The 20,616-nt window shown below is 39.9% G+C and overlaps 1 protein-coding gene across 13 annotated transcripts in view; it reads left to right on the top strand.

Moving 5' to 3' along the window:
* TNRC6B (trinucleotide repeat containing adaptor 6B) overlaps positions 1–18,697 on the top strand; it is a 106,239-nt gene extending 87,542 nt beyond the window's left edge. For all 13 annotated transcript variants that reach the window (XM_053406860.1, XM_053406859.1, XM_053406868.1 and 10 more), the window contains 4 exons: positions 188–409; positions 3,140–3,210; positions 4,004–4,143; positions 6,401–18,697. In XM_053406860.1, the coding sequence (XP_053262835.1) occupies positions 188–409; positions 3,140–3,210; positions 4,004–4,143; positions 6,401–6,788 (821 nt within the window). In that variant the 3' untranslated portion in view covers positions 6,789–18,697. The remainder of the gene's footprint in view (positions 1–187; positions 410–3,139; positions 3,211–4,003; positions 4,144–6,400) is intronic.
* The last annotated feature ends 1,919 nt before the right edge of the window (positions 18,698–20,616 follow it).

Genomic DNA, 20,616 nt, shown 5'->3' with positions numbered 1-20,616 from the left:
GTGTAACTTTTTTTACGTATTAAATAACTCCCTGGTGAAGTTTTTTCAGATCCGTGTACTATATTGTCGCAAAAGTGTGTAACCTGGATCACATGCAAATATACTTCGACAGACTAAAATTATGATGATCTGTGTTATGTGTATTAACTTTCACTAATTTATTGGCTTTTCCTTTCCTCTGTTGTAGCAAAGTTCAGTGATTACAAATCAACATGGTCCCCAGATCCCATAGGACCCAATCCCCCTCATCTCTCCAACAAGTGGAGAAACAATATTTCCTCAAGAAACACTACAGGGCTACCCCGCCCACCTCCTGGTCTGAGTAATCCAAAACCATCCTCTCCCTGGAGCAGCACAGCACCCCGCTCACTCAGGGGGTGGGGGGCACAGGATTCAAGGCTTGCCTCTGGTGAGTAGAATTTCCTAGCATTCTTATTGCTTGGCCCATGAACAAGTTCCACAGCATTACTAGTCTGCATATGATTAGACCTTTAGGTGAGAGAATGTTATAATTGCTCAACGAGAGAAAAGAGAATGTTCTATTTCTCTCTCTTAAAAGGGCTATGGGATGTTTGTCAGAAACTGCTGAGGAAACTGAGGGAGATACAGCTAGACCCTTCCTGTCAGATGAGGTCCTTGAAAGTTGACAAACAACATGTATTGAATAATTTGTGGGTGGGGGCTCAAGAAGATACAGTTCTTCATGTTGTCTGTGCAGATCCACAGACTTCATCCTCACAGAGTATCATTTAGCACTTTCTTGAATGGGTTTAGGTGGAAAGCTAACCCCCCAACCCTCAGTGTGCACACTCAAAAAAGGTCAGTGTGGCTCCCATTTTTTCTGGTCACGGCAGCAAGAGAAACTCTCACTTACCCCTGAGAGAGCATATGAGCTAGGCTCTTCTTTTCCTTCACTTCATCTTTTTCACCTTTTTTTCTCTACAGTGGATTTTTTTAAAAAACAAAAAACCTTTGTGCTAATTCTGCAACAGTGCATGCCTCACTCTCAAGCGGGTGCTTGTGGTGCAACTGCAACTTTTTAAGAGGTGCTCAGTTTGTGGCAGCAGACTACCTCCTTAACTTGGTGAGGGACCTGTAATGCATATGGTTCCAGCTGTCTATGTTTCACTAGGCAGACACACAAAATCACTTGTTTCAGGCACAGGGAATGTTGCTGGAGCAGGCTGTCTTTGCTTTCAGTGCCAAGGTCAAAGTCTCCAAAGCAGCACAAGCTACACAACTTTGTTCCACTTCAATTCTGCTCATGTTGTTAATGGCAGGGACTGTATCATTGAACCGATAGGTCACTTGTGCTATGGAGGTCTTCCCTGGCTTGCTTACTACACTGTCCTCTATGGGAAGTGAATTGCCCTTTACATTGACGATGGCTGTTAACCTCTCCAGCCTTCCCTTTTGCCTCTGATTCTGGACTGCTCCCTGCCACAAACTCTTTCTTGCTCACTAAGCCCTGTTTCCTCTTCAGCTTCTGACACCTCCTTCCTGTCTGCTCCCTCTGACCACTCATCATCATCCCACCACCAATCCCTGGGCTCTGAGTCTTGGAGGTTCTCCAGCTGGTTCCTCCCACCACTCAACATCCAGTCCATGACACCCAAATGTGTTTTTCTAAACTTCAGTCCCTTTTAGAGGAAAATACCAAAATCTTCCTCTGAAAAGAGATAAACTGGTACTCAATGCCTTGTGCATTTAGCATTTTTTAAAGCATTTTTCTATCCCCCAGAAGACTGAGGTCTTTGGCCACTTCTGGACCTTCAGGATGTGTCACAAGTCCAAAGATGTGCAGTATGGTAACCCTTGTCAAATTCTTTTAAGTGAAAGCAAACATCTTTCATGTCAACTTGGTCCACATCCACAGATTTGGAAGATGCTTACTTTCATATAGCCTTTCAGCCAAAACTTTGCTGTTTGCCTCACTTTGCTTTGAGTGACTGCAGCTTCTCTATAGGATTGCAAAGTTTTAGAGCTATTTAGAACTGTCATCATTGCACACTTCTGTCAGTAAGGGATTTTGATCTTCCCATAGATAGATCGCTGTCTACTTATTGCATCCGCTCAGACTAAGTTGCTTTTACACTTTGTGTTCACATCATTGAGCTTCTGTATCACTGTGGCAAAGTCTCACTTGTCTCCAACACATCACCCCATGTGCTCTTTTTGATTCTTGTAGAGGTTTATGAATCTCCTGTCCTCTGGCTGAGCTTGAAACCTTATTGTTGGATTGAGGCACCTCAGCCCCAGGGATTGATTTCTGCACTCCAGGCCTTTCTGTCTTTCCCTTGGAACCTTCCCCAGGCAGTAACCTTCACTGGTTGTGCTTAACACCCCAAATGTTTTTGCCAGGCTGCAATATGTCCTTGAACTCTGCTAATGTCACTTGAATTTCTGGAGGGAGGATAGACAGAATTATGTGAGTGTGTGTAGAAACTAGCTCAGTGTACAAAAGCTAAAAATTTGCATTTGTTGCTCCATCCACTTTTGCCTCTGGCTCCACCCCCACTGTTATGTGGCCCTTGGAAGATTGCCGAGAAGGAAATGTCCTCCTTTGACTGAAAAAGGTTCTCCCCTCCTGCCTTATTTGGGTGGCTGCTGACACGGCAGTTCAACCTAGATTCTGGGGCCAATGGCCTTGAGAACTGTCATCCACCCATCTGAGAATGCGTCCTCTTTAGTGTTGATTCCTGTATGTGTTCCAGCCAGGGGTCAACTCCCAGGCAAAACATCTCATCTTGTCTTCTCAGTTCTGCATTCCTGTCATGGTTTGATCCTCAGCAGCTATAGTTCCACCTGATACTATAACTGCAAATGTCATTTTGACCTGCTCTCCGTCTCATGTTTCTTTATATAGCTGCCACAACAGGAAATTGTTGGGAAGGTAGAAGCCATACTCCTTTGAGTGTGCTCTTATCTTTTGAAAGTTCTGAATGTTACTTTGTGCAACTGCAGAATCCATATGTGTAGCTGCACCAGTGACCACTTGAACAACCCTGTCTTTCATGTTAAATGTGGCAAGTGAAATGGTTTCTATAAAGCACAGAATTCATTCTGGTTTTCTGTTTAAGATAAATTTTGAAGTAGGTCTCATCCAAATGTATCCTGCTTACTGTTTAATCATTTGCAGCCTCTACCTGGAGTGATGGTGGATCTGTTCGTCCCAGCTACTGGCTGGTTCTTCACAATCTCACTCCGCAGGTATTTCTGTCTTCTGCTTCCTTTTTATTACTGAAACAAGACTATTCTGAATTGTTGATTGTTTTAAATAAATATTGTATTTATGTAGCAACACAAGCTAACTAGTATGACAGTGTGTTTAGGACATGAGAGACCTACTGTAAACCACATTTTCAGCTTATTTTTTTTATTGGATTGTGAATTAATTGCAGTGCTTGTTTTAGTTAGGAAAGTAAGCAATTTTGTGAATGCAAAATATAGTGTTGTCGTTTTTTACAAAACTCCCAGTCTTCAGGATGCTAGGCAGAATGGCTAGTTTTCTTTCTTATGTTTTCATAGCGAAACCACAGAATGTTTCCAGCACTGCTGCCAAAAACAAAGGCCTGTAAGGTTCCTTCAACTTTTGTTTGTGTCTGCTGAGACACCCTGCTTTCTCAGTGCAGTCATACCTCGTGTTGCATTAGGTTCATGTTGCGTCTCTTCAGCTTGCGAACGTGGCAAACCCAGAAGCGTATACTTCCGGGTTTTGCCCCGCATGCGTGCACAGAAGCGTTCTGCACACTTAGCACATGTGCAGAAGCGGCGCTCTAGTTACAGACTTTTCAGGGTGCAAACACCAGATCGAGCCCGTAACTAGAGGTACCACTGTATTTTGAGCTTAGTTTCTTTCTCTTGAGGCATTTACAGTAATTGCCTGATATTTTTGGTTTGCATATTAACAATACTATTTCAGGTATATTTACAAATGAAAATACTTACCTCCCCCCCATAAACCTGCTGTTTGTCTTTGTTCTTCCAATCTGTTCTTCACAAGATTGATGGGTCAACTTTGAGGACCATCTGCATGCAGCATGGTCCACTGCTGACATTCCATCTCAACCTGACCCAAGGCACCGCCCTTATCCGATACAGCACCAAGCAGGAGGCAGCCAAGGCCCAGACTGCACTGCACATGTGAGTTACACCAACAACTTTTCCTGACCATTTGCAACCTCATTTTGTCAGTAGATGGAAGTCTTGTGTGCAAGAGGTAGCCCAGCAATGTGGTTTGTTTGCCTAGTGCCCAGATTTGAAATGGCATTAAAGAGTTTTTTCCCCAGGGGCTCCTGGAGGGGCAGTGCTTACACTGGGATGGTTCCTCCCATCGGGCTGGACAGGCAGGGTCAGTTAAGGATGCTTGGCTGGGGGAGGCGCCATCCCCACTTTTGCCAGACCGGCCTTGCCTCTCACGTTGGTCAGACAGGTCTCTAGTGCTGAAGGCTCCTGACCCAGCACATTTTTCCATTCTCATTTATTTTCTTTTATCTTGCATTTTTCCATTTCTTATTTAATTTCTTTTTCCTTGTAATTTTCTTTCTTTTAATGCCCTCCCTCCTCTCCTTTTGCCTCCCTGGCCAAGGAGGCAGACTCGGCCAGTTCTGAGGAAGAGCTCTGTATTTTTCATGAGGAGGCTCTCCCCCAGAGCCCACAGGAAGGCACCCAGGCGGCTTCTGCTGCCCCAAAGAGCTCAAATGCTCTACGCAGTGAAATAGAGGCTGGACAACTGATTTGTGCAGTAGTGCAACAGCAACAGTTCCCTGTTTCACAGTTGACTTGTGCGGCAGCAAAAGGAGCTTGTGTGTGCCATTTCTGGCTGGCACTGGAGTTTCTCCTTTAGTCTTCACCTTTCCCTGGACAGGGGAGCCTAGAGGAGAAGCACGGACACCAGGTATGCTATACTAGACGGTCCGTTCTCTTACGCAGTATCTAGAAGCTAGAGGCATATTCTGTTATCTGGCTGAACTGCTCTCACCTCCAGGCAAAGTCCATTTTGTGGCCTTCCACTAGTTTGGGAAACTGAAAAAGCAAACAAAAATATTTCAGGTAATGGTGTGCCTCTTTTTAAAAGCTAAATTAGTATTCTCTTTAAAAGCTTTTGAAATCTTTCTGTTAACTTAAAATATTTTAATATGGATCTCAAAAGGATGTTCAATTAGTATTCTCATTACTGTATCCAATTACATTTCAGTTTGGTTAACTATTTGAGTGAGAATAGAGAAGAGATTAGATAAGTCAAAGCTTTGATTATGACCCGATTGAGGCATGGCAAAGCATAGTTTGTTGTGACTTACTTGAACTACAGCAAGCCTCAGATTTATATGCTCCCTCTGCTCTTTCTTCTCTCTACTTTGAATGGGAAGGGGCAAGGGAAATTTAAAGCTCTGTCACTTTTTGAAAAAACTGCAGCTTCCATTTTCATCTGAATACAGGAAATTGGTTTATTTAACCATAGTTAATGAATTAATAAACTAGTATATCAAAGCACCATTTGATCCTGGTTTGATAAAATCAAATCTTGGTTTCCCATATGTAAATAAAAAGGGAAACATTTGGAAGAGGCATGGTTGTAGTTAGTTCAGTTACCCCAGGTGGATGAGATCTAGCTATACACCTCTGAAGTTTCACATTTGCACTGCTTCTATTCTGGGCAGGCATGTTCTTTACTAGCTTTTCCTTATCTTCTGTGCTCTTCTTTTGCCCTGTGCTCATGAGTTTCAGCTTAATTTGTTTCTTCTCCCCTCACTCTGGGGAAGAGGGCTGTCTGCTGGGGTAGGGGCCACCTCTGGCAGCTGGATGGTAACAGCTCAACAGGATGCTTGCGCTGCCTCTCCCCTCAGGGAGTTTTGAAGGATTATGTGAGAAGCATGAAATTTATGTTTCCTGCTTGTAAGTGGCTTTCTTAACCAAAAATTTTGGTTGGTATATCCATTCTTGTTTTCATCCTCAAAGAAGAAATATTTTTGGTGCATGTTTCATGACAGCATTTACATTTGCAGTTTTTTTTGTACACGAAGAACACGCAAATTTTGTTGCTGCCATAAGTTTGTGGGCTCATGGGGAAAGCAGTGGACTTGCACATTTGTGAGGTGACCATGACTGCTTGTAATGGGCTACAAACTGGGTCTTATTTGCCTTGCAAAAGTACGCTGATATTTGGACAAATGTTAGGGCCCCAGTATGAATATTTGCGACTCTTACCACTGTTCTCCGGAATCTCGTTTGTATATCAGCTTCCAAATTTGGAAAAACTTTTGCAAAAATATGCATACATGCTTAAACCATTTTTTTTTCTTTTAAAGTAAAAGAAAACAATGTTTGGGTTTGGCTCATGTTTCTGGGATATTTTTTCCTGTTAACTTTTGTTTCTGTTCATTCTACCCTATTTTTTTAGGTGTGTTTTGGGAAACACTACCATCTTGGCTGAGTTTGCCACAGACGAGGAGGTTAGTCGCTTTCTGGCACAAGCTCAGCCTTCTACACCTGCAGCAACACCCAGCACACCTGCAGCAGGCTGGCAGTCTCTAGAGACAGGACAGAATCAGACAGATCCAGTGGGACCTGCTTTGAATCTTTTTGGTGGGTCAACAGGGCTTGGGCAGTGGAGCAGCGGTGGTGGCAGCAGCAGTGGGGGTGACCTTGCTGGTGCTTCATTATGGGCCTCCCCAAATTACTCTTCAAGCTTGTGGGGGGTTCAGAGTGTAGAAGATCCCCACAGGATGGGAAGCCCTGCTCCCTTACTACCTGGAGACCTTCTAGGCGGAGGGTCGGATTCAATCTGAACTTAAAACTTTCAACTCTGACCTCGTGACCTTTTTTGGAACAGCAGCAGCACTAACTTGACCTTTTCTTTTTTTTCAACTTGCAATAAATACATTTTAAAAGGAAAAAAGAAAATGGAGAGAGAAAAAAAGGTGGGTCATTGACAGGACTGTCTGAGCACATAGTTGCCTCCCTTATAACTTCAGTTTTTTCGTTTGGAATATGAATCCAAAAAGAGAACATATCACTCTTGAAATACTTGAATCATGAACGCCAACTTAGAAAGACAATGTGAAGCAAGTACACATACCATTCAAATCTAAACACAAAAATTTAAAAAAATTAGTTTCTAGTTTTTCACTTTTTCATGTTATACGGAAGTTGTTGCTACGAAACATATATACTGAAAAATAGCTTTTTAACTTTGTTTGCACTGGGTGTGTTTCCGTCCTTAGGTCTACTATGTTGGGAAGGGGCAGGGTTCAAAAGAATTGGGGGTGGGGTGGGAGGGGAAGACTTGACGGAGCCTCACTTTAAAAAACAAAAAAAGAAAAAAAACACTTTGTGATTGGCTGGTTGATATATACCAGTATGTTCTGGCACATGTAACTGCCCCGTGTGTGTGTGTGTTTCTGTGAGAGCGTGTATGTGAGCATGATTGTGTGCGTGTGTGCGCATTTTTGTCTTGGAAAGCTGCATTGCTGTTGGTCAGCAACCTACCTGGCTAGACTCTTAAACTGAATAATGATGGTGCCTGTGACTGGTGCAAAATCAAATTGACCTGTGTTAAAATCTGTCGGTGGTATTTTTATTTTAGCAGGGTATTCAGCGCAGTACAGATCTTGTTCTGACCCTGTCATAGAGCAAAACACTGCCATATCCTAAGGATTTGGTGAGGGGGTGCCAGTGTGGGAGTTCAGGGTTTTGAGGGTGGGGAGGGGGGTGATCTGTTTTGCCTAGAAGTGTATTTGTGTCTCTAATGAGACTTTTTGAGTGAACCCAAGCTTACTTTTTATGACAAGGCCTTTCACCTTTTGGGGGACACCAGGGGGTAATGGGCATCACATTTCTTTGTGACAAAGACCTATGTAATAGTTGAAGCTTCTGCAGTCCTTAAGAACCAAATCCTGTAGCTATTCCTCAAGTCTGCATACTAAGGTTCTTATCCTTTCATGGAAAATCCACCAAAATTCAGGCCTAACTGTATTTTCTTAAGTGGTCTGCTGTTTGTGACAAAACTAAAATGTCAGTAGTTTGCTGGCCTATCTTGTATTGTGAAAGCACATGCAGCAACTTTTGTTCTCCTTTCTCCATAGTGAGCGTTACCTGTGCCAGGCCTAGGTGTATTACAGCACCAGACCATCACTGACAGAAACGTTTACTTACGAATGTTCTTAAACCAGTGTGTACTTTGAGCATTTTTTCTCTGTGTATTTCCTGTGTATGTCTTGCTTAGGTTTTGCTTAGGCAGGCATATAACTAGCAAAGACTTCTTTTGTTTATAAAGTATTGCACCTTTATTATTTTTACTTTTCCCTGTACTGTTGCTTTTTATTGTCGGTATTTAAAGAAAGGTTGTATGTTGTTGATGTTGTTGTTGATGTTGTTGTTGTTTTATTTTTTTAAACAACAGTATAGTAGTACTCTGGGCAGGATAGGGGAGACCTATACTTAATTCAGAAGATAGCCAGTGTGTGCACTGGGACAGAATTGCTTGTTGTGAAGAAAGCCGTAGCAAACATTGCCTTTACACAAAGCAATTTTGAAGATGGGCAGACAGGATAAGAACAGGGAGAAGGAGGCATTATTCTTTGAAGTGTTAGAACTTAGCTCTGGATTTTTGCTAGCTCTGCATTATACTGAATAACAAAAGTGCTGCAATATTCTGTACCAGCAAATACCTACATAACTCCGGTACTTGGAAGTAGCAGATCATAATGTACAGGATCACAACAGAAGATTCTTTCTCCTTCAGCAGTTTCATTTTTTTAAAAAAAAATCAGTGGTGTCTGCTATATAAGTATTGATAGCAAAATTAAAGCAAAAAAATTCCTCACATTTATGTAGAAAGGGAGGAGTTGTGAATTCTGTACATGAACTCGGTTTCACAGGAAGACTAAATAAGGGGATTACTGCATTTACATCTGCCTGTTATTTTGCTGTGAAGTTGAGTGGTAAACATAGACAGGTGTTGCGTATTTAACCTTCAGAATCTGCAGCATATGTGGATCTTTTAAGTGTTTCCCTATTTCTCCCTTTGTCATTGTATCTTGTAAGTTGAAGCAAAATGTTCTCCCCCATTCCTGCCAGTTAAGTTTCCCTTGCAGCCCCTACACATGCCTGCTCCTAAAACAGCTGTATTTGTCTCTGGGGCCTCAGTGTTGAAAGCATGCAGGACAAACTATAATAAAAAAAAGCTCTGAGCTGGGAGGACATCGGAATACTGCACCTCATGGCCTAGAAAACAGCTATGTGCTCCAATATGTGACTTGACACACAAGCAGGTTCACTACTGTGTTATCACTCTCTCCCAACCTGCCCTATGGTCCCTTTGCCTGCACTTTGGATTTGTTGAGTTCATTACGATACTACGGTGAAAGCCGGGTGCTAGAGCCCCTCTTGTTTACAAGACATAATGAGGGATATGACATATTTAAAAAATGAAAAGCTAAAATGTTCTTCCATCACAAGCTTAAAGGGAAAAAATTAAAAACTTTTTTAAAAAAGACCAAAAAGTGCGTGTGCATATATAAATATATATATATATATAAGATGAAGACTAACTCTGGGAGCATTTAACAGTGTTTTTGTGTTTTAACATTTATTTTCCTGCTTTAAATTTGCAAGCATTCTCAGGAATTCTAGGGTAGGAAGCCAGTTTTCGAAGATGGTTTATTTAACCTTTACCTTATCCTAGATAGATGGTTGTTTCTTTCGTAAACTTTTACAAGTTCCTGAATCTTCAAAAAGTTAAAAAGTTTTTTTCTTTACAAAAAGCAAAAAATTTGAAAAAGAAAATTTAACTAATACAAACTCCAATTGTCAGAACTGGGGATCAAAAAAAATTTAAAGTACAAATTGATTACAAAAGAATTCTCAGTAGCAGCAACACAAATTCATTGTATTCTTAAAAGTCCAAGTTGTGAAAAGATTTATACTTTTAGAGCTTAGTCTCAAGTGGAAGTGCGTGTGCAGATGAGTGGGGGAGAGGATTGCATATGAATGAAAGTATAATCATCTAGTTGTTTCACAGTGAACATAAAATCTTCCTCCAAGCACCTTTTTAAAATAAAAAGTAAAAAAAGAGTAAAAAAATGCATTTTGATTTGACTAAATCCGTCAACCACAGTTAAGAAGAATTGCTGGGAGTACAAGATGGTGCTTCTTGAAACCACTTTTAGATTGACAGTGCTTCAGAGAAGCAGATCTTTATTGTGACCCAGTAATGGAGCTGTTTTAACTTTTACTAATTTTAAAACAGAAAATAGGGAAAGAAGAATGTGGGAGAAATCAGTGAAGTGTACCTGGGAAAAATGGCTTGGTGTATTTTAATCATTTTGAAGATTTTTTTTTGTTTGCTTTTTCCATTTATCAACCAGAGATGTGTAAATGAGAAATTTTGGGAAGTGGGTTGGAGGTAAGATATATTAACTGCTGCTGCCAGCTACTGGGACTCCCATTCTTAAGAACCAGTTTACTGCAGCTTTTTCCTGGGATGGATAGCTCAGAGCTTCCAGCACAAAGAGAGAAGGACTTAATGTGCTTGAAGCATTTTTGTTAGAATGAAAATAACAAGCCGCTTTAGTGCCTTTGTAATACATCCTTGCATCCTACAAAAGACATATGCAGTCTAGTCACTCCAAGGAAACAAATGAACCCATTTTTCTAAAACAAAAAGCATTTCTCTTGAGCATGCTGAATAGAAGCCTCAAAGGCCTGCCGTGCAAAGAGTTACATATAAAATAACATACATGTAAACATTTTTCTTTGAAATCTAAGGGCAATTTTCATGCATTACTACTTTCTTGTTTTGAACTATTCAAATAGAAGTGTGAAGTAATGCCTGGTTTTCTGTGACATCAGTTGTGTGTTCTTTAGTTGTGTGTTTTATTGTTTCCCAAATTGCACCTTGAAAAAAAATGCATCAACTGATTCCTAGTGTGATAGGCCAGTGAGAGGAGCCCCCTTTTGTTTTTTTTAAAGGAAGTTATTTATCTGAATGCTTTATCAGAGGCTTTGACTTATTTCCCCCTATAATTTTTTTTAAGTGGAAAATTACAAAAGCCTGTTACTTGGCTGACTAATGCTGAAGAAGGTAGAAAGGTAAATGTGTAACTCTGTCATATTTAAAGCATCCTTTACCTCTCAACATTTCAACCTATGCATATTGAAGTTTGTCATATTTTTGAAGAAGTGAACTAAAATATCAATCTTGGCAACCTTCCATCTCTGATGAATACCTGGAATGTTTAATCAGCCCTTTGGACCATAGCAATACAGGTTTCCAAACACCTTTTCTGTTTTGAATCTGCTATGTTCTCTGGCCAGTGAGGATGATACTTTTGGGAACTAAGCACTAAACTATACTTGAGAAAATGTTTTCTGCAGCTGTTTTGTGGGTGGTGTTACTATATTTTCATGTATGTTCTACACACACACACACAAAAAGGCAAGAGGTCTCATGGGGTGTTGGAGACCTCTTCAAATTGCCAGAGCACCCTGCGCAGCTTGAAGCCACGTGTCAAATTTTTCGTTTTATAAAGTTGCTCCCTCCATGAAAAGGAGAAACAGTCCATATCAATGTTTTGTCCTCCTTTTTAGTTGTATATTTTAAATGCACATGCCCAACTTAAAAAATAGCCCTATTTTGGTTCTATTCACTCTTTTAATATATGGCCTATATGAACCTACTGCCAGAACCAGCATCTAATTGGATGGGTCTTGCGATAACACCTTTCCTATAATAGTACTATTCCCAGAAAGCTGCTTATTATGACATGCCGAACCATTCTGGGAAGGTTGCAGTCTTTTCCAGTGCACCCGTATAAAGTGGATAGAGTGAGCTTTTCCTTCACTCTTGGGTTCCCTTTGTAAAGGAATATGTTAAAAGCATGTTTTCCCTCTGCCACTTAGCCAAAGCAAAACTCTTCACCTTATCTTTGAAAATTTTAAAAATAAATTAGTGAATATAAACAGACAGACATTTCCTGTTTGATTTTCAGTGCAGGCATTTGAACTGGCAAGTGTAACAAGTATTAACACCTCTTTCTATTCTGTCCTCCACTGCCATGGCAAATGTTACCCGATCTTCACTGTCATCCAAATAGTAGTGTTCAAATCACTCACCTTTATTTTTTTATAGTATTGGCTAACTGAGATACTCTGTTCTCCCCTGAGAAGGTTCTGTTTAGTTTAGCTGTATTGTTCCTTCATTATAAATATGCAACAGCAAAAACACTCTGCATATAATACAAATGCTACCCAAAATGCAGTTAAAATGATGCATTCTGAAATGAATACATGCTTTCCGAGGCATGCATTGATTGGAGCGATACTGACTGAAGGAAGATGGATAAAATCTATATTACTGGTTTCCCTAATTTTCCACAAAGCTACAGCTGTTCATTTGAATGCTGATTAGTCTCCATGTTATGATATGCTAATGATATTGGGAGCATTATGCAGATGGATGATTTGGTAGTAACAGTTACACCTGTTGAATACAAGGCTTAATCAGCAAAGATGCAATGTTGTTTATTCTTTATTCCAATAATATTTGCAGATTTTCCTACTGTAGCAATCCCTCTCAAAGGTTTAAAACTTTGCTGATTTTTTAAAAGTATATATTGACTCTGATCCATACAGTTTGGTCATACAGTTGTTGATCTGTTATGAATTAGTAAATTTCTAAGAAAATTCTGTAGTGCTCTTAAGGATGGGTGAAAGGAGTAAAACAAACAAATTTTGTGCTGGAGATAGCTTTTATCCTCCTTCAGAACATTGATAAAATGTATACAAACAGTCGCCAAATTAAAAGGATTATTCCCCTCTTATGCTACAATAGGGAACAAAATTCTAACCTGATGTTCTGGCTGTCAAGCCTCATCAGATGCTAGCAGTTGTCAGACCAACCTTAAGTGCCCTTTAACTGTTCTCCATGGCCATGTCAGATACAGATAAGCAGTTTCACATGGCAGAGAGGATATTTAACAGGCACCATAGACGTTACCAAATGTGTGATATGGAACAGTGTCAACATACCTGCTTCTTAAGTTTGTGCAGTATGGCATATATTTGCAAATTTCTCAGAGACATGGGCCATAGAAGGATCAAAAGAATCAACCTCAACTAAGAGCCAGTTTCTTCATGTACTTGGCAGTGGTGATAGCTAGAGTTATATATACCCTTGTCTTTTTTTTAAATGCATTTTTTTTAGCCATAGAGTTTGAATGTGTTTTTACTTGAGCCTGACAACCATCCATTTTAACACAAATCCAGGTTATTGAAGTTAAAGCATTGTGCCAGGCAGCCTGTGGGTATATTTTGACATATGATTAGCTGTCCATGGAGCAAAATAAAATAAGAATATGGAGAAATGTTCCATGGGTAAACAACACAGTTGGACAGTGTCGAGCAAGAAGTGGTGGGTTTTTTTTAAGCGCTTAGTGCCTCATCTTAGGTAATAGTATGCCAGTTAATGCATTCAAAGAACTACAGTTCCTCATTTCTTACCATGTTTTAATCAGAGAAAATAAATGCATATTGTCTTTCTGTAATAGAAAATGCAGCGGTTAATTGAGTCCTCCTTATAAAGATTGCTTTGCTTGCTGGATAATAATTTTTGTGGCATGGTTGTGAATATCAAGTGCTTTTCTTCTCCTTCCTTATCCCAGCCAGACTGGCTCACCCTCCTTTTATATTAAGTGCTGAGTGCTTTGAAGTTTGGGTGGGAAGGGGCAGGGCATAAAGGAAATAAAGGGAGCCAAGTTAGAGCAGCCTTACTTTAGGGAGTAGCCTTACAACAGAGCTTTATAGTGAGGGTGTGCTGTATTCCAAATTGTGTAAGCCAAAAATGAAAAAAAAAAATCATTTATGCAAAAAGAGGCGTTAACTTCTTAACATAATATGTACCTTCTGAAGGTAGAATAGGGTCTCATGAAGTGATACATTGTGATGCTTCTTGCTGGGTCAGTAGGTATGGGATTTGGGATATAAGCGCTTAACATTCCCTTGTGGGTTTTTTTAGGGTTGTGTTTTGTTTTTAGTTTTGAACAAGCAGTAAGTTAAATGTGGTATCTCTGAATGTGCCTTTGTGAGTATGTGACTGTCAGTCCGAGAAGACTACTTGGGCTTGACAGGGGGAGATGATAGTCAGTTTATTCTCTCTAAAGGTCAAATGCAAAGATTCCAGCCTGCTGGTACCTTTTGACAAACAGTGTCTTTTGGGGCTGGTCTCTAAGCTGCGCAGTATGCAGTTGTGTGTGGCAGATGCATCCAGGTGTGGATGGGTTGTAATTCACATGTTGACATTTTTAGGCTAGTGCTCCGTTGCTGGTTGAATTCGTATATGTATTATGTACCTATTACATTTGTGTATGTGGCTTGCTTTAACTTTTTTTTTTTTTAAGCACTGGAAAATGAAACGCAGTGATGTTTGAGACACATTTATGCATGTAGAGAAGAAGGTATTTTGTAGCTTCTACCATTCTTGGGTGTAGGCACACTTTTGCCCTCTATCAGTGTCCTGATAATAGAAAGAAAAAAATCTACCCTATAACTTCTAGCACACTTATTGTTGCCATTTAAATGAACAGGGTATTACACAATAAAATAAGATGTTTTTGAAATGGTGAGGAAGAAGTGTTGTTTTTTAATCAAAAAGTAATTCTTTGTTTCTTTGAAGCTGTTTGTAGCTAAACATGGGAATCTGCAGTGTCTACTTTCATTTGTTTTTTTCATATATATTCCACCTCTTCTTCTCCCCACCTCAAATGCAAGGTGTACAAAATCAAGAGCTGCTGTAGCACCTCTCAGCAACCTTCCCAAATGAAAGCTCTAGCAGGCTCTCTTCATCTCCATTCAGGAAGACAAAGGGAGGAGAGATGCTGCAGCTTTCTTGCTTCGCTCTCATTCCTCTCTAATGGCCTTGAAATGTATTATTATGCAAATGTGAATTTTGATACTGAACTTTAAGAAGAGGTTGTTTCTTTTTCAAACAAAAAAAAGGTCCCATATGTGGTCAGCATTGCTTCTTTTTCTTGTAAGTGAATTGTAAACTATGCATTCAGCAAGAGATGGTTTGGGGGAGGAAAAGAGAGTCCTGCGAAACCGTTGAAAATGTTTCTGTGTCCATTGAATTCCAACACTGATGTAGGAGGAAAGAGGTTCATGTCATGGGAGGACTTAATGGAACCCATCTCTTCAGAGAAGTTGACTTATTTGATTGCCAGGCAGATTTGTTTTTGGAGGGAATTAAAATCAACTTCAGAAATGAAGTAATGTCTGCCTGTTTCACAGGACTGTGCTTTCTTGCCATGCAGTGTTAGACCAGGATCAGCAGCATGACACAAAGCAGCCCAAGGAGAGAATTTATCTACATAGCACCTCCTCCATTTGTTCAACCTCAGGAAATGGCACCTCATGCACTGTCTTTAAGGATTTACTCTACAACTTGTTCTCCTTTACAACTGCCCTTGTTCCTCAGGAGAATTACAATGTGGCTTTTCCTTGCATGCATTTCCAAAACTCTGTCCTAAAAGTTTCTACCAATTCCCATCGCAGATGAAACATAAAATAGCAATGCCAGCTTGGAACTGCTGTAGAATATATACTGCACTGGCATTAGTCAATTCCTTGTCTTCTAATGTTCATCAGAACTGTTCAAGGAAGACGGCATGCTAGTCACCATCTGTGACTTCTTTGAGCTAATACTACCACTATTAAAATGGAGGCGAGTGATAGAGACTAGAAGAGGAAATTTATATGGATGCTTTTGCTGGCAAGAAGCTGCTTTGAAAGGAGGAAGATTTCACTTGCTTACTTTCCGAATGTAGAGGCTGCTTCCCATGTTAATGGAGGTGTGTTTCCTTTACAAGTCTCCCTTGGGTGTTGTGAACTGTGGTATCTGCCTCATTTCACCTTGGCATCATCATAGCCAAGAAATTCTCCTACCTATAATTCAGTGTTGTTTTTTCTCACACAGCAATTTTTTGTTGGTGTTCACAGTACTGTAATGAATAATAAATAGCCTTGACCGCTCATTCTCACATGCATACTTGCCTTGCAGATGTGATCTTATCAGGATTCTTATCTGGTAGATTGCCTTTTTTTGTTGTTGTTTGTTGAAGGGGAAAAGTTTCCAGCTCTTTGTCTCAAAATACCTCGTGGTGCATATTTACCTTTAGCGTAACTGGCCTTGTATATTCTCTTTCATACTTAGTGAGATTATACTGTTCCTACATTTGTCCTAGTGGTTTGAAGACTGGATCATGAGGCTGAAACTCCTGAGTTCTAATCCTGGCCTTTACTCTTCCTTCTTTTTGCCTTAGGCAAGAGTCATTTAACCTTTGCCTCAGTTTCCCCATCTGTAAAATGGGGATAATAATACTTACCTACCTCACAGGGGTTTTGTGAGGATTGACTACAGGTTTTTGTGAAGTGCTTCAAAGAAAAAGTACTTTTTATAAGTATTATTATATGGAGGTGTAACTAGCAGGCTACCTCCTTTCCCAGTCTTAGACGTACATCTCAGGGATGTGCAAAGAGGAAATAGGAGAGGAAACAGTGTATTTTATTTTTTACTTGTTAAGCCATCAAATACTTTAAACTACTTTTAACAAGAAGGAAGGAGCTAAAGAGCTGAACTATTCACAAATCTCCCTCGAGTTCCACATATAGCATACAGAAAAGCCAGTCTTTTAACAGACACATTTTAAAAATAAAGTACACTTCCTCTTGAATTGGAATATGTAAAGTTTGCCATCTTTTGTATGTCCCCCTTTTAATTAGACATGGACTTTTTTGTTAGATTAACAATGGCAGCACATCTGCTGCATTTGGGAAAGGAGACATTGCTGTGTAGTTTATATGAGTTCTGTAAAATGACAATATTTGTCAAGTAGTTGGCTTAAAGATGGGGACACTATCCAAACTTGCTTTCCTGTTTGTGTGTTAAACATATGCTGCCTCATTCCCAATATACACAAGCCATTGTATGCCAATAAAACATGGAAACACAGTAATGTTCATTAATAAGAGCTGCTTGTGAATATGCCTTACAGCCTTCTCAAAATCTTTGGGAGGAAGGGTGGAATAAGAGGTTTGGGGTAAATTCCATAGTTAGGGAGTCTTTGCTGCTTCCTCCCTTTTCTGATCTATTATGGACACCATTCTCTCTTCAATCTTAGACGTGCATCTCAGGGATGTGCATATTGAGCCCAGCATTCGGATCTTGGAAAACCTAAGATTTGGTTCCATTCTATATTTGAAGTCTCCATGTTGGACACTCCCTTAATCTTTTTCATCCTTTACTCCCCAAGGAGCAGCTCTGTCCACAACTGTTAGGTGATTAAAAGTTCTACGGTGATCAAATTCAACATGATGCAGATGTATTTGTATCTGTATCTCTCTGTTTGTTTTTGTGTGTGTGTGTAGATACATGCATACATATACGAATGCTCACTCAAGATTCCACCTTCCACTAGTTGGGGCAAGAAAACTGAAGTGGAGATCACCTAACGAAAACAAACAGCAGCTTTGCTCTGCTAATACATATGCACTGCTTTCTTTAAAACAAACTTTTTTTTTTTGAGGGAGGGATGAAAAAAGCAGAGGAGTTTAGAACTACTTTAGCATCCACTGGTTAGACAGAGACTTGAAATGCTGCTTTAATTTCAGAGCTCCTCTGGGGCTATGTTTACAAAGAACTGATCAGGAAAATGACCAATTGTGGATATCCAACTTAGTGAATTATGCTTCATTTCTGGTGAGCAAGCCATGTAGTGGAAAATGTCTTAACGGAAAATGAAAGAAGTTTAACTCCACCTAGCCTTATTTGTGAAGTAAACAATATTTTATGTCCAAAACATCTTGATTAGAAAAGGCAGCTTTTCTACTTTGCACATAAATAGGTAATACGAAGGTACAGCTGAAATGCTATTGCCTGAAACACTGTCCCTTCCCCCAAGCAGGCATAATAGTGGATACATGTATTGAGGCTCTTTGCAAAGATACCTATTAGTATTTTTTCCTTATACTTGAAATAACGTACCCATCTCTATTTGTCAGTTGGGCATCCAAGAAGGGTGGAATAGTGGAAAATAGGAAAGGCACAATATGTTTTCATACTAGAGTTTGCTTAGTTCTCTCCCCTCCCCCATAGTGCTTTTATTTCAGCTTACTTTCTATCCTAGGAATTCACATGGACACAGAAACACAGCACTTTATGTGCTCTTGCATGGCATGCTGCCCTCCCCTTCTCCCTCTCTTCTCTATTTTTATTTTAGTATAGTGGTACTTAAAATCACTGTTTCACTTAAAAAGACAATAAAATGTTTAAACTCTACTAATGTACAAATAAGCTGAAATGTTGCATTTATGTGTATTTTGCCATAGCAGGTACTGTATTTCTCATGCTGGATTTCAAACCAACAAAAGGGTGATGTTTTATTGGAGTGTGACAAGTTGAGAGTAATAAGGAATTAAGTCGTCGTCATTTCATTGAAATTGAGAGATGGTGTAATACATACTACGTTTTCTGAAGGTTTTTGGTTTTTTTGCTTTTAAGCAGCTTTTGTTTTTATTTTGTTTTTGTTTTTTAAGATATGATTGTATTATGTGCAACTCAGTTGCTTACATTATAACTACAAAATATTTTTGGGTTCCTGGAAAAAGAAAGACTAATAAATGTGTTTGGCTGCTAAGCATTTAATCCTGTGACTCCTTGTCAATTTATTTTTGTTTGTTGATTTGGTCTATAAAATGCAGTTGTTAACTATAATTTTTTGGCTGTGCATTTTCCCTTCAGGAATTCATACTCACTATTTACACAGTCTTGCAGCAATAAACTATTGATAGTTTATTATTTTTATCTTTAGTATCTCCTCAGTCATGTAAATAATTGTGCACACACATTTTACCTAGGATTGGAGGCAGCTATTTTTACTGAGAAATGGCATCTTGGCTTATCACAATAGCACATTGTTATTCTGGTATCAGGGTTCTAGAATCTGATTGAGCTTTACTGGATACCAAGGAAACCAGACAGATGGACAGTTGTCAAACCTACTTGCCTACTCTCAGATATCTGTGCAGGCTGGGCAAACTACAAGCATTATTTAGCAGGAAGATGTGAATCCCCTTGATATCTTTGTTTGTTATATATTGGAGGAGGAGAGCTCAAATCCATACTGGAATCGAAATGAACTGGGAATTCAGCAACACCCAAAATAACTTACTTTAGCTATGTGAGAACTCCCAAGGTGGCTAGGAAAGCCCCTTCTCCCCCTGTCCATGCCACCCACCCTGAAGATGTTTTTCTTGATGGTACATTATAGTATATTCAGGGTACCATATGGGTTATCATCTCCCTGGTTCTTCAACACAATACACATTGAACATGACAATGCTTGTTTCTTCTAACAAAATTATAAAAGGGTTGCATTTCGAAACACTGCTCAAAGCAAGCTATTATTCACCACTGGGGGAAAGTATGCAAAGCTAGCGTGATGTAGTTGCTAGAATCCAATATAAACCTGCACTCTGATGTGACACTCATTAGGTACTCCTGAGCAAGTCAGATCTGTGACAGCAAAAATTGTTGCTTTAATCTCCTTGGAGAAACAAAAGGTTACAAATCTTATATGACCTTGTTATGTCAACAACAGATTCATCATAAGTGATGTCAGTTGTCAAGGAATGGCCACATCATGAACAGCACACTTTCATAAGCCTGGAAACAAAATTACCTAAGATTCAAAATTATAGATACTGTACTGAACTTGCTGAATCCTTGAAAATAACTGGCTTATAAAATCACTGGAATCAAAAGTGCAACAGATTTGCAAAGAGACTGTTACACGATAATTCTTTTCCTGTGTCAAACAAAGGTCTGACTTGTCTGGATTTGGTTTCCAGCAGTGACCACCCAGCTGCTTCTGGAAACTTCCAAGCAAAGCGGGTGATGGGTCATATTTTGTATCTTGTACTCAGAAGTGTAGTGTGTCCACTTACAGACACTTTCTGTACAGCTATAATGGCAAATAACTGATTTGACCTACACACAAATTGTCTCATTCTGCTTTTAAGCCATCTGAGCTAGTAAAGGACCCCTGACAGTTAAGTTCATTCGCGGATAACTGGGGTTGCGGCGCTCATCCAGCGTTACTGGCCGAGAGACTCGATGTTTGTCCACAGACAGTTTTTCTGGGTCATGTCGCCAGCATGACTAAGCCGCTTCTGGCGAAACCAGAGCAGCGCATGGAAATGGCATTTACCTTCCCACTGGAACGGTACCTATTTATCGAATTGCACTTTGACGTGCTTTTGAACTGCTAGGTTGGCAGGAGCTGGGACTGAGCTTGCCCCGTGGGGATTCAAACCATCGACCTTCCGATCAGCCAGCCCTAGGTTCAGTGGTTTAGACCACAATGCCACCTGCGTCCCATCTAAGCTAGTAGTCCTCTCCATAACTTATGGCAGTGAATTCCACAAGCTTATTTTGCTATGTGAAGTACTTCCTCTGGCCTTCTGTGAATTTAATGCAAATCTGTTCCTGTAGAGGAGTGTCCCAAGTTCTACTGTAATGACATTTATGTTATCGGTACATCCACATTACATACGTTAATAAAC

The sequence above is a fragment of the Podarcis raffonei genome, chromosome 10 (genome assembly GCF_027172205.1).
Source record: "Podarcis raffonei isolate rPodRaf1 chromosome 10, rPodRaf1.pri, whole genome shotgun sequence".
In the NCBI taxonomy this organism is placed as follows: Eukaryota; Metazoa; Chordata; class Lepidosauria; order Squamata; family Lacertidae; genus Podarcis; species Podarcis raffonei.
This window is presented reverse-complemented; position numbering and strand designations above follow the sequence as displayed.